We start from the raw sequence: 13,591 nt of genomic DNA on the forward strand, positions 1-13,591 counted from the left end.
GAATTGAATTAGAGGGTAAAGCAAAGGTTATTGTAGGTTAAGAACTGTGTGTAATTGCTGTTAGCTGTAAGTTATCCAGAAATTACTCAAGTCCAGGCCATTCATAATATAAGTTCTTTGTTACCTATCAGAAAGCTCTTTGTTGCTTATTAGAAAGCCAGACCCCCAATGTTTCTGTTAAGCAAAGGTGCTACTGTATCAAATGAGCACCTTAATATTCTTTGGAAGCTTGAATTTCAAGTCAGTTACACCTGGGGGTTTGTTCTATAAAAATAGGGGTTTATCTTATGAATGCTAATATGGTATATTTTTCTTTTCAAACAGAACTCTGCAACTTATTCAGAAATATCATACCTTGGATAATAATGACAAATTGTTTACCAATACTTGTGCTTCACCCCTCTTTGCAGGCAGAGAAATAATGGATCACATGTTCTTTTCAGCGCTGAAGCATTAAATGCTTCATTTCCGTCGAGGATGAAGGAAGGATCGGGATCTGCTGTGGTGCTGAAGGAAGTTTTGCCACGCAAGGGTTTGCTCTATCAAGAGGATTTTGGCAATCTGGCGCTCTGCCGACCCAAGTTGATGCCGCTGAAATCTGTCACATTGGAGAAACTGGAGACCATGCAAAAGGCTGCACAAGAGAAAGGGAAACTGCAGCAAGAACAGCAGCTACAGGAATCGCAGGGATCCGGTCGTGGTTCTGCTCACATGTTCTGATAGCTCACGTTTCGCGTTTCTGCACCTCTTCCTTATGTTTGCATTAGTTGCTTGCACGTCTTAGGATTTACGAAATTGTTTTGAGTAGCCGGAAGTGATTGTGCATATTGACACTGACACCCCCACTTGCCATTTCACTATGGAGATATTGGTCAATGCAAGAAGGAAGAGTTTTAGTTCACATTTATAGTTTTTAACTGCAGCAACTTGAGTGCATATTGTTATTTGGAAACAAGCAAGTTAAAGCTGTAACAATCAACAGGAAGCTTTTGACAAGTTAATTGTCACTTGAATTCACATAGGCTTAGTCAGCAAGAGGAGCACTTTTTGAAGATGGGTGTTGGACCATTAGTTGCTGAAGTGCTGGTGACTTTTTTAGTCGCTGCGACTGTCCTCTTCCGCTACGGAAACTGGTACAGGCACCACTTGGTGGTTACCGTGTCTGTGTTAATAGCATGGTACTTCTCCATGCTTATAGTCTTCATTCTTCCACTTGATGTTTCTAATGTAAGTATATGGCTTTTCACTGTCATAATTTCTTGTATGATATTCAAGGTAAATTGTAACTTTCCAGAATACTCCATTGCTCTGTCAAGACTTTTTTATTTCTGGATGCTGAAGCAGGTTTTATGTTGCTGTTTTGTACTGCATAATTAGTATATTATATTTTTATAACTAATTGTAGTAGTTGTGTATTGTTAGTATCATGTAATTTGCAAGTGCCATTATAGAAAAGAATTTTGATTGCTGCTATAATAAAAAAAACTATTGAAACAGTTTAGGAAATAGAAAATAATATAATGTTGTTTAGATTAGTATTTTTTATGCTAATTTCTTGACAGTGTGTTAATATATTTAATGTATTTTGTTCTTTATAAGTATTGATTAATCAAGAATTTGTATTAATTGTTGTATGCAAACTTTGTTAGTACAGTATGAGGTACCTCTATAGTTGACATTTACCAGGTAGTACTTTCATGCAATTTAGACCTCTTAATATGTAATGATTGCATATTGTTTGCTAAGATGTCATCTTTTCTTTCAACCCAGACCATCTATGGGAATTGCAGAGAGAAAATTTTAGAGTCCCAGCTACAGTCATCTCAGCCTTTGGTAACAGAGGCAGCAATTAACGAAACCAACCAAACAGGAATTCTTCCTACTACGTATGATGTAAATATCACAGTCACTGTCACACCAGGACCTGTGCCCATTCAACAAGATTGCCATGAGCCGTGGAGTCTCGTGCCCGACGGAGTTTTCCCTATTTTTTGGAGAGTCGTGTACTGGACGTCACAATTTCTTACATGGTTTGTTTATTGTTTTTTTTATTTAGTGTACATACACCACCCTGCTTACAAACATTCAACTTAAAAGTATTCAGATACAAATAAACAGGATCTCAAATTAAAATTGTGTTCAGAGCACTCCCCCAGCCACCCATAAGTTCAGCTTTTGTTTTGTACACCTGTTCTGTACACATGTACAGTACTGTATGAACAGTGTAGTGTGTTTTAGGATGAAAAAATGTGCTTTTATGTATGCAACTTACCAAGTAGTTACATAGCTATACAGGCATCCCATGGTTAACGGCGCAATTGCTTAGCAGCGAATCAGTTTTATGGCTGTCGTAAAAAATGTTCATTAAAAAAAATAAGGTATTTTAAGGTATTTTTATGGCACAATTTTCGGTTAACAGTGCCGCTAGCGCCATTATGTCTAACATTTTGTCTAACGAGTACATACATTTGTAGAAATACAGTTCAGACCATAAAGGTTATGCAAATGATATTACAAATTTTTATTGAGAGTTATTACATAGGTATTAGAGTAAAATATATGCCCCTGATGCTGTTCTATGCCAAAAATATCAAGTTAAATAAGTGCTAATTTTGCTGTGGATGTGTGGATTTATGAATGTTCATGCTTTTATGTTTAAAATGTGTATGAAAATGTATTATGTATTGGGCATTTTTATTTCTGCACATAAATATGATAGAAAGGCAGCTTTTGAAACTTCCCTCCAGTTATCAAAGAGGATGTTTTTTCATGTCCGTTCTTGTCTGCCGCTGTTCCGAAAAATGCATTTACAAAGACTTCACGTGGTTATGTTATATAAATTTGGGAGCTAATTATAACTCATTTTGTTAATGAAACTTCAGCTTTTTGTTATAAATTTTCGTGCATTTATGTTTAAAATGTGTCCAAAAAATGTATTACAGGGTATTTTTTTTTATTTTTGTACGTGAATATGATACAGTGGCAGTACGCATGTCCATTTGAAGTCTTTGTAACAGCCCTTCACGTAATGAGGACAATAGGTTGTTCAGTCACACCCGAATAATAAAATTTTAATTTATATAATTGAATTCCATTTTTATAACAAATTATATTTATAATTGTTGTATAAATTGATTTTAAAAGACAAAACTTGCGTATACATTCGATTTTGCAACACTGCAATTTGTTTTTCCATGGGATATAAGTACAAAATATAACTGTGCAACTCAGTCAATTTTATTTTGCTTTGTTACGAGAGCAAAAAATTGAGGTACAACTGTATGAGCTCGAGATGCTGCTGCTATGTAGTGACGAAAATTAAGATGAGCACAGAAGAAAAAGTAAGTATGCATCTTTTCCATAAATCTTTTAAAAAGTTATACATTACTTCACTGTAACCAATAATATTGTATGTATTCTCATATTATTGTATTATTAAATACTGCAGTAGATCTAAGCCGGTATTCCGCGGAGTGGCCAATGTTTTGGTTTGGAAATAAGCTGATGGCAAATACGAGTTTGTTTCGCCATATTTAACACGATTCTGAGCGAACTTTCTTGCTTCTAGTTAGCATGAATGAATATCTAGATACTTGACGTATATGAGACAAGGTTATTTTTCCTTATATGACGTGTTTTTAGGTGGAAATATGACTTGAATATGTCTCATTGTGATTGTGAACTAATTTTTTTCTCGTTAACAGATTGCGTTGGCGGCGAGTTTATTGAGTACAACAATATGTGATTCCGTTTGCAATTTTCCTTTACATCATCGTAATACGAACTTTACTTTATTTATCTTTTATCGGCATGAAACCAACAGTAAAATGTGTTCTTTCAACCACAAAAGTTTTGATTAAAATTATTTTATCTCAATTTTATCTACGGTTGTGTTCGATGGCATACGTTTACTGGAATTTTCCTTGTTGTCAATGCACGATAATGGTCATTAGCAGCTTGTGAACAGTTTCTCAGCTTCAGATATTACTAGGCTTAAATTTAACAGTATATTTCCCTATTGACCTTTGATCTATATATTGATCATTGATCTATAGTGAATAAAGTTATTACATTAAGATATTGCAGTCCTATTCTACATAACGTCATTTATAACAACCACGGTAATAATGTACTATAGTACAATGATTGAAATACAAGCCAAACAGATGTTGGTTGTACTTAGAAAAAAAAAAGTTGTTTCTCGTTCAGTTGGTCATGGCTGTACACAGTTACACAAGTAGTATAATGTTAAAGCCACACTTTCATCATTCTCCTTTGCTGTTTTTGAACTTATGTAACTAGAGAATGGGATAAAGTTAGGCTATTGTAATTTGGTCTCTCATAAAATTGGATTATCGGAAGACGAATTATCTTAACTTGAACACTACAGCTACCTGTACACTGTTTAAAACCTTATTATATCTTTACTTACTCTAGACACCCAAAGGATTAAAGCTAGGCTTTTTTCACTTTACAGTATTTATAATACTATAATGTACTGTACAGTACTCCTACTGAAAAATTCTATAGTAACTATACTGCTAAAATATAATTTGTTCCGATACGTAATACAAAACCCCTCGTCCTTTAACAATAGGAAGGGTAACTAGCGGCAGCTGGGACGGTCGTAAGCTTCGAACAAGGGAGCAAACGGTAGTTAACTGCTTGTCCGATCGTTGCGCGCGCCCGCGCGCCCGAGAGGTGAAGAATCACTTTTGCTTTCGGCCGCGGGTGTGAAGGACGTGTTCGTCATCGCTCTCTGCCCGCTTCATCGTCGTATGCTTTGTTTATATTGTGTTTTCTACTAATGGTTTGGTTTGACTTGAAAATGAAACTGTAAGTACACTGTTTTCATTTCATTACTTAATTATGAATCAACATGGAGCTATCGCCGTAGAGACGGCGATTTCCGCTCTTTTCATGAATTGGAAACCCTTGAATTGTGTGTCGGTGGCCGATGGGCGGGCGCACTTCACGCCGAGTCATGTATTTTGGCGAAAGTGTGTAATTGAAAGATGTAAGTACTCTTTTTTCATTATATTTTTGCCCTGTGCGTTCGTTGCCGAGAGCTTGATTGCGCTCGGCAAGAGCCTCTTATTTTGTATGAATAGAATGCAATGAAAGTGGATTCGCAATGCAGTTTTCTTTTCATTTTCATTTATTAATTGCATCAAATTTAATTTTGGATCAATTTCCGCTCTTACGGGAATTAATCCTTACGATTTATTGCTGTGAAAGTGAAAATAGCAAGTGCAGTATTGTTCATTTTCATATATATTTTATGAGCATCATATTATTATGGATCAAGTTTCCGCTCTTACCGGGAATTGATTTTTCCCTCTTAAGTTCTATGAAGTGAAATCGCAAGTGCAGTATTCTGTTTCATTTTCATATTACTTTTCACTGCTGTGCGGGGTTAGGGGAAGCGAAGGTCTGCCAGGAAGTCGTCGGAAAGCCTCTCCCGCGACTCCCTTGGTATCCGATTCTTCGTCTTCTTTCCTGCCCCCCCCGCTCAGCTTCCTCGTATTTTGTTTTTGGGGTCTTCCTTCCGTTCGGGGTGGGGGCATGTCTCCCCCCCCCCGTGTGTGAGGAACCCCTCTTACTAATCTGTCTGTGCTACCGCAGGTGCTACAGCCGTGGGAGACGACCTTGGACAGGTATGGACCACTGCGGCTGCAGGGCGTGCCTAGCATCCACGATCTGCTGCAGAGTCTAGCGAGGTCTGGGGCGGTGACCTTGGAGTGGTCTCCACTACAACCTTCACGGCCGCTTATGCTGCTTCCCCCCGCTGGTCTACACTCCCCATGCTGTGTCGGTGACGCCGTCATGCCGCTTCTAGGGCCGGTCGCCGCCGTACCGAGGAGGGGTATGCCGCCGCCGCCTGTGTTTTCTTCGTGTTGCCTGCCCCAGACTTCCGCTGTTCCAGCAGCTCGCCCCTGGACCGGCCGCCAGTACCACGCTGGCTGCCGATGATTCTACGAGGCGATGGCTGGGCCTTGCCGTACCTGTCGCTGATGTGGTTCCCGCTACTGGCTTGGCTGTCCCTTCTGTGTTTACCGCTGCCGCTGTTCCTGCCGCTCCTGAGCTGGTTGCTGTTCCTGTCGCTCCTGGTTCCTGCGCCTGTCCATGCTGGTCCTGCCCATGGTGTGTCTTCCCCAGTCCCAGGTCCTTCCGGACAGGTTGCAGTCCGGGCCGTGTTGCTTCGGCAAATAGGCCCGACTCCGGCCTGGATGGAGGACCTGACGACTGTCCTGCGTGAGCTGACGAAGAAGAGGAAGGTGTCATCTTCGTCTGTTGCTGCCCTCTCCCCTTCGACTTCTAAGTGCCCATAAGCCGAAGAAGAAGAAGGCTGCCTCCCCCCCTAAGAAGTCTCCTTCGGGAACTTCTAAGGGCCCGTCCCACCTCGGTGGGACGGGGGGTCCTTCTGCTGGTCCTCCTGCTCCTTCGGGAGCGGGGCCCGTCTCCCCTTCGTAAGGAAGAGATAGACGGGGCCAGAGGAGTATCGGTTAGCTCTGGTACTTCCTCGCCTGGTGCTAGCGGCGATGCCGCTACGCCAGGTTCCGGCTCGGTCTCTCGTTCGCGGGAGATCCCGAGTGTACGCTCTCCCTCGGGTTTTTTTTTGGGAGACCGCTGCAGCCAAAGTTTCGGCGCCAGAGTTCGCTCGGCGCCAAGACCACGGCACGGAGCAGAAGGCTGGCGAGAACCGCTCAGGTGACTCTCGCCAGGCCAGCGGCCGCTCTCGCAGCGACCATGGCTGGTAACGGGTTTTGTTTTGTTTCCCCTAAGAAGACTCCTTCGGGAACTTCGAAGGGCTCGTCACATTCCGGTGTGACGGGGGGGTTCTTCTGCTGGTCCTCCTGTTCCTTCGGGAACGGGGCCCGTCTCCCCTTCTGAGAAGAAGAAGAAGACGGGGACCAAGGGTGTGCTGGCTACCGCTGGTACACCCTCGCCTGGTCTTGGCAGCTCTGCTGCTAAGCCAGGTACCGGCTCGGTTTCTCGTCCGCGAGAAGTTCCGAGTGTACGATCTCCTTCGGGTGACCGTGCAGCCAAAGTTAAGACGCCTGAGTTCGCTCAGCGTCATGACCGAGGCACGGAGCAGAAGACTGTCGAGAGCCGCTCAGGTGACTCTCGCCAGGCCAGCGGCCGCTCTCGCAGCGACCAGCCGGTACCTCGGGTGGACGTGACGGTCTCTGACCGGCCACGGGTTGAGGCTGGGAAGAGGTCCCCCAGGTCCCCTCGACCGACGGTACCAGCCTCGGCTGGTACCAGCGGTTTGACGTGCCGCGAGGACGCTCACCGGTCTCACGGCGAAAGCGAGCTCTGCAGGTCACCTGACCGCCGCTCCCACAGGGACCGGGCGGATACGGGTGACCAGCAGCAGCTCGTCTGACGCACGGGACCGGGGTCGACGTGCTCAGTCGAGCCGCTCGCCACAGGTGAGCGGCACGGCCAGGCCTGCAGATCGATCCCCACCGCGGGTTGGTGATCGGCTGCAGCCCCCCACGTACCGCTGGTCCTGCCAGCGAGCGGGGGGGGAGCGTCAGGTCTGTCTCTCCACTACCTTCAACTTCCTCGGGCTACACCGGGGAAGAGCGAGGTAGCTAGGAGTGATCGTGAGAGGTGCGCCGCTCACGATCCCGTCACGACGCCGCACGTGCCACGTATGGTCTTAGGACCAACCAGGACGTACGCGCAAGTGATTGGAGGCGACCGTCAGGGGGAGAGGGGGGGTGGGGTAGCGGTCAGTTCTGTCTCTCCGATACCTTCAACTTCCTCGGCATACGCCAGGAAGAGCTAGGTATATAGATGATCGTGAGAGATGCTCTGCTCACGATCCCGTCACGACGCCGCACGTGCCAGGTTGGTCTTAGGACCAACCAGGACGTTACGCGCAAGTGATTGGAGGCAACCGTCAGGGATCTGTTGCTGGTCCTTCTTCTGAAGGAGGAGGGTCCTGGGAGCTGCTCTTGTTGGAGGGACTGGACGTCCTACTCCTCAAGACGCTGTAACTTCCGAGATTCAGAGTAACTTTACCCAGGTTATTGCACTGATTCGTCAGCACAACGACCGGGGGGAAGGATCGCCGCTCCCACCAGCAGAGCCCATGTCTCTGCTCGAGTCGTTTTGGGGCCCGAGAGGGAACCCAAACCGACGGTGGGTATGCCGCGATCGGAGCTTACCGATTCTGTCTTGAACCAGAGTCTCTCGTCTCCGGACAAGAAGGCTCTCTCAGTTCTGGCCGGTCGATCAAGCTACTTCCACCTCCTCTACTGCGACAGCGGCGTTTCTACGTGTCTTCGGACACCGTATTTAAATACTCCTTCGGTCCTCCTGAGAGGTTTCGACCTCGACGAGGACTGGAATGAGTCCGGAGGACGGTATCGGCTCTCTCCTGTCAGGTGTCGATCAGCCCCACCCAGACGACGTTCACAGTGGCGGCAGACCCTTACCTACAGTGAGAGTTCGTAACCCTCCTCGGGGAAAAACGTTTTTCTCCTAACGATACGTTTTCCCAGACTCTGAGAGGCCATCGCCGCAAGGCGATGGCTGCTCCTACTCTTCTCCAACTGCTAGTTCCACTGGGAAGGCGAGCGAGTATCCAATTCCTCCCCCATTCCCTCTCTCCTTACGGCTACGAGGGAAAGGGGAAGGATCCTACAGAGATTTCTCTGTAGGATCCCACGTTGGGGACTGCGCTACCAGGGGGGACCATCGGGTCCTACCTGACGTAAGCCCCGGTCGTTGAGGAGGGATCCTGCCCCATTCTCGATTTCTACGGGAATCGAGAGGACCACCAGCCGATATCGTTGACGAATTCGGTGGGGGTTTTCGTACAGACTGCTTAGAATTCTACTACGGAATTTCTAGCGCATTCAGAGTGTTTAGAGTTTCTTACGATCTCCAAAACACTTAGGCGAGACCACGGTCCAAAGTGAGCGAGACGAGAATCCCCGATATGTTACACGATAATCGGGAACCTCGCCTATGCTCGAATTCCTGGAATTTTCTAGCATTAGGAAGAAGACTGCTGCTGAAAGAAGAGACTATCTCACAGTAGGCGACCAACCTGGAATAGAGAAGAACGGACGGGGAATATCCAGTTTGGCTGGAACTATCGTCTTAGTATTCTGTTCACCATTGAAGCTTCCTTCGAGGAAGACTTCTCCTTCACTCTCTTTAATAGAGAACGAAGGTGGTCGATCTCCAATCCTTATTTTGTTTTCTTGAAGGAAAGAATTTAGGATGGAGATCGTTGTTCAGAATCCTACAAATATACTACGTATATTAACCTCGCGACATGATTCTGCTAAGCAGTTGAATGGTCCGAGGGGTAGGCGCATATCCTGGTTATTCTACGGATTGCGACTTAGACGAAAAGTATTCTAATTGAACTGCAAACCCAGGGTTGCCTGCAACCTCCCAGGAGTTTCAGTTTCAATTTTATATACTTATGGTGTTGTCACAACAACACCATTTTAGCTTTTATATTTACCGAAATTCGTTTCGCTTAAATATAATTGCTCGAGCATATCTTTTTTATGCTCGGTGGTTCTAGCCGAACGCATTCCTTCGTGAAACGGATTACTTGGCAACTCAGGATGACGAGTCAGCGACAGCTACTGCGTATTGAATTGCCCGAGGCATTTCAGTATCAGCTGCCGCTTTGAGATAGACGGTTGTTTATGTCTTTCTCACCTGCTTTGATTGAATAACAACCGTATCTCTGCCCAAACAATCACGGACTTAAGTCTCTGATTAACGGGGATTCTCGCATACATGAATGACCATCTACTGCTGAGAAACGCTAGTATTCATCGTCTTCGGTATTGCGAGAATTTTAAACAGAGATATCTATTCGACTCTCATCTTTCTGTTTACCGCACGGTAACAGAATTCTGTAATAGTCTCTTGCTGCATCGTATCCCGATAATGCGAATGATTTTTGCGGAATCTGAGTTTGCATCAAAAAAATATCTTGTATTCGGAGGTGTACAATTGTTCATTGTTCACCCCACCGGGAATTAGCAGATGTATTGAAAAGACATCGCCTACTCCCACACCTGCCAGCTCTACTTCCAAACGTTCAGCCCATGAGAAGCAGTTCTTCAAGCGGCTCTCCCCTGTGTTTCATTACTGAAGAACGCCCCGCTTTCATTGCACAACGGACAGCAATGAAATGGCGGTTAGCGTTTTCCAGTCATTTGTAAGCACAGGTTTAGAATCTTGAGATTCCTTCTCTCGATTCAACTGGAAGACGTAGGTTGCATTCATTGCCTACCTTCGTCTTCAACGTCACATAGTGTTGTTTCTCCTTAAGCTGAGATTCAACGTCTATGAGATTTTCTTGCCATCAGGGACCTCGGTCTTTGAAGGCAATTGACTTTCGCCTTTTGAGCTTATGCATTAAGAGAATCATCGCCGCGCCGTCCGGCATCGGTGACTAACAAATATTTTATTTGTTTGGTCTCTCAGCATAACTCTTTAAAGGGCGAAGGTCACGTGACTTACCCGGATGCTTGGACAACTTGCCTCTACTGATTCCGAACCAGTCAGTCGGCAGCTGTCAGAGCGTCCGAGTCAGTTACGAACTATGCTGTGGACTTAGTTCGGTTGTTCCAGAGCAATCATTACTTCGTCTTAATAGCTTGTCCAGTATGAGTACTGTACATAACCAAAGTCGAGAAGAGGGATAGGTCATACGACTTTCCTTCCCTTTTCTTTTTCGTTCTTAGGTAACTGCATGACTTCTCTTGAGAAGTCAAGCCACAAAAGGATGGGGATTTGTGACGCTCGATTTCGTACCGATCTTCGTAGCGAAGACTCAGAACCCTTCGGTAACTGACGATGGTTCGAGTCCTTCACAATACCCTCCCTAATGGACGTCACCGCCTCCGATACGAAGGCTATGCTGCTTTGTCCTGTGAAGGTGCGACGGAGCTGTCTGAAGAAACTCGACACCCGGGATGAGTGTGGACGCCTCTTCTTTCATTCTCTCGCGTTCCGCAAGAACTTCTCCGTGGCGCAGGTAATGAAGGCAGGCGCCTGGTCCAACCGGACCGCATGCACCTCCTTCTACCTTCAGGATATTGCCCACAGTTCCTTGGATCTTTTTCCTTGGAACCGTGGTGGTTGCTCAACACGTTGTGTAGTTAACCCAGACCCTCGCAGGCTGAACAGCATCGAGTCCTGGTGTGACCGTAAGAATGGATGAGGAATGAGAGAGTGTGACTGGCTCCTCTTCCCATCTTTTTTCTTCCCTCTACCTTTGGGTAGAGGGACACGGTCGTCACCCTGCTGGGTAAGGACGAGATGCAGGTGAGCTACTCAATAGAGCACCATCCTATCCCTTTCAGTAGGGATAGGAGTAAATTCTATCCAACCACTTCCTCCAACAAAGGGGGGGAGGAAGTGGATGCCAAATTGAGACAAACCCATCATTTTATGATTGTCTCTTGCAAACAGGAACAAGTTCTTGCTTGCTGGTACGAAGAGATACGCTGCCTCTCTCTTAGTACTTGGCCAGAGGTCTGACCATTGATCCTGCAGGTGCACACCCCGATCAATCGGACAGAGGTTTGGATCCCTCCCTTGCTCTTACGACCAGGGAGGCACTCCAGGGTTGGACGAACACCAGTCTGTTCACCAAAAAGACTCAGATTCCTCCCACCAAGAAGTGAGTCTTCCTATTGTTAAAGGACCGAGGGTTTGTATTACGTATCGGAACAAATGACAATTTGTCGAAAATTGCATTTTTCCTAACTATACAAAACCTGAGGTCCTACATATAGTCCCACCATCATGCCACCCCTCACTCTGCAACTTTTTGCATGGGCCTAAAGCAAAAGTGATTCTTCACCTCTCGGGCGCGCGGGCGCGCGCACGATCGGACAAGCAGTTAACTACCGTTCTCCCCTTGTTCGAAGCTTACGACCCGTCCCAGCTGCCGCTAGTTACCTTCCTATTGTTAAAGGACCTCAGGTTTGTATAGTTAGGAAAAATGCAATTTTCGACAAATTGTCATTTTACTTGTTGTGGGATTACAGCGCCATTTGACTGGTCTAGGGCGCTGTTAACTGGTCTAATATTCCGAAAGAAGGTGTGCGGCGACTGTAGACTTAAAAATCGCTCAGCGTCGAAAATTGCCCAGCGTCGGCGGCCAGGAACGGAACCCCTGCCGCTAACCGAGGGCCGCCTGTAGTTTCTAAATTTGTCAGCAGCTAAAATTTTTGAAATTTGTGGTAGCTGTAGTTTGTTTTGGTCAGGTGATACCCCCCGCCCACTATCGGGGGAAAGAGGAACCAACACCTCATGAAATTCAGTTGTTCTGCCAACTGGTACTGTTAACACAGTTCAGCAATCAGCAGAATTTTTGGAATTACTTTGCCGTCACTCGTTGTTAGAGTTATTTGGTGAAGTACTCTTAAATATATTGATAGCCATTTTGGCAATATTTAACTATTTAGGAATTCAATAAATAGTTAAATTTTGCCCTGGAATTAGTCTTAGTATTGGGTCAGTCTGTAGACATGTCCGATACTAACAAGGATTGCTAAAACTTGTAATGATCCGCATTCAATTTGCATGGGTTGTAGGGGTCAGACTTGCACACCAGATCAAACTTGTGGGGATTGTATTAATTGGGACAAGAGAACTTGGAAAATCTTTACTAACTACACTAACAAGTTAGAAAGAGTTAAAAAGAGAAAAGCAGCTTCTGGAGCTAAAGCTAAAGGTTTAGTTAGTCAGGAAATATCAACTGAAAATTTGTCTCCTTCTGAACCTTCCCCATCACCTAGTCCTAATCTTGGCTCTCTTACACCCATACCCAATGCTGTAGCCAACCTAGAAGCAAGAGTAGATAAAAAATTTTCGATCATGCGTCAAGCAATGGAAAAATTAGGAGCGTCCGTTAAAACCCAAATGGACAAGGTAAGTGTGAAGTGAGTGCCAGTGCTAGAGTTGTGGAGGAGGTTGCTGTTCGTCCCGCTGATTCTCCTAGGCAAAGGTCCCTGTCAAACTCCCCAGAACCTGGGAGGAGGCATACTGGTAGCCCAAGGGAGGTCAGTGGGGTCTGCCCACAAGCAGTCACCCCTTCAGGCGATCCTGTTGATAAATCCCAGGACGCAACAGACCACCATTGGAAAGGTGTCTCTAAGGAAGTGCATCTTTCTTCTAGTGCATCCAGCTCTGGGGAGTCTTCTCACAGGCAATAGTGGCGCTTCATTGACGAGTCCCGTCCATTAAAAAGGAGGGCTCGTAAGACGTCCTTCTCCAGTCCCCTATCAAAAGGCTAATCCTTTTCAAGAGGATCAACCTTTTTGTCATTTATGGGACTCTCCAGAGAGATTCTCTCAGGATCTGGAAGGAGAGGAACACCGGAGCGAGAGGATTTCATCTTCGTACGTCCTGGTCCTCATCCAGAAAGTCTTTATGGAGGTAACAGCATTGTTGTCTGGTGATTTGTGATGGCACTGCAACCAGGGCTGGGGCAATTTTTACGCTTTACCTGCATTTGGAAGAATCCTTTGCTGTAAAGTCTCCCTTTATGTACCAGGTGACTCTTGGCTATACAACCACACCTTTACATGTT

The 13,591-nt window shown here is 45.5% G+C and overlaps 1 protein-coding gene across 1 annotated transcript in view; it reads left to right on the top strand.

The window, feature by feature from the left end:
- Nucleotides 1-719: 719 nt before the first annotated feature.
- Nucleotides 720-13,591, top strand: part of LOC135203037 (LMBR1 domain-containing protein 2 homolog) — a 73,496-nt gene continuing 60,624 nt past the window's right edge. The window contains exons 1-2 of the mRNA XM_064232619.1: nt 720-1,227; nt 1,771-2,030. Of these exons, the coding sequence (XP_064088689.1) occupies nt 1,054-1,227; nt 1,771-2,030 (434 nt within the window). The 5' untranslated portion in view covers nt 720-1,053. The remainder of the gene's footprint in view (nt 1,228-1,770; nt 2,031-13,591) is intronic.

This window comes from Macrobrachium nipponense, chromosome 33 (genome assembly GCF_015104395.2).
Source record: "Macrobrachium nipponense isolate FS-2020 chromosome 33, ASM1510439v2, whole genome shotgun sequence".
Classification (NCBI taxonomy): domain Eukaryota; kingdom Metazoa; phylum Arthropoda; class Malacostraca; order Decapoda; family Palaemonidae; genus Macrobrachium; species Macrobrachium nipponense.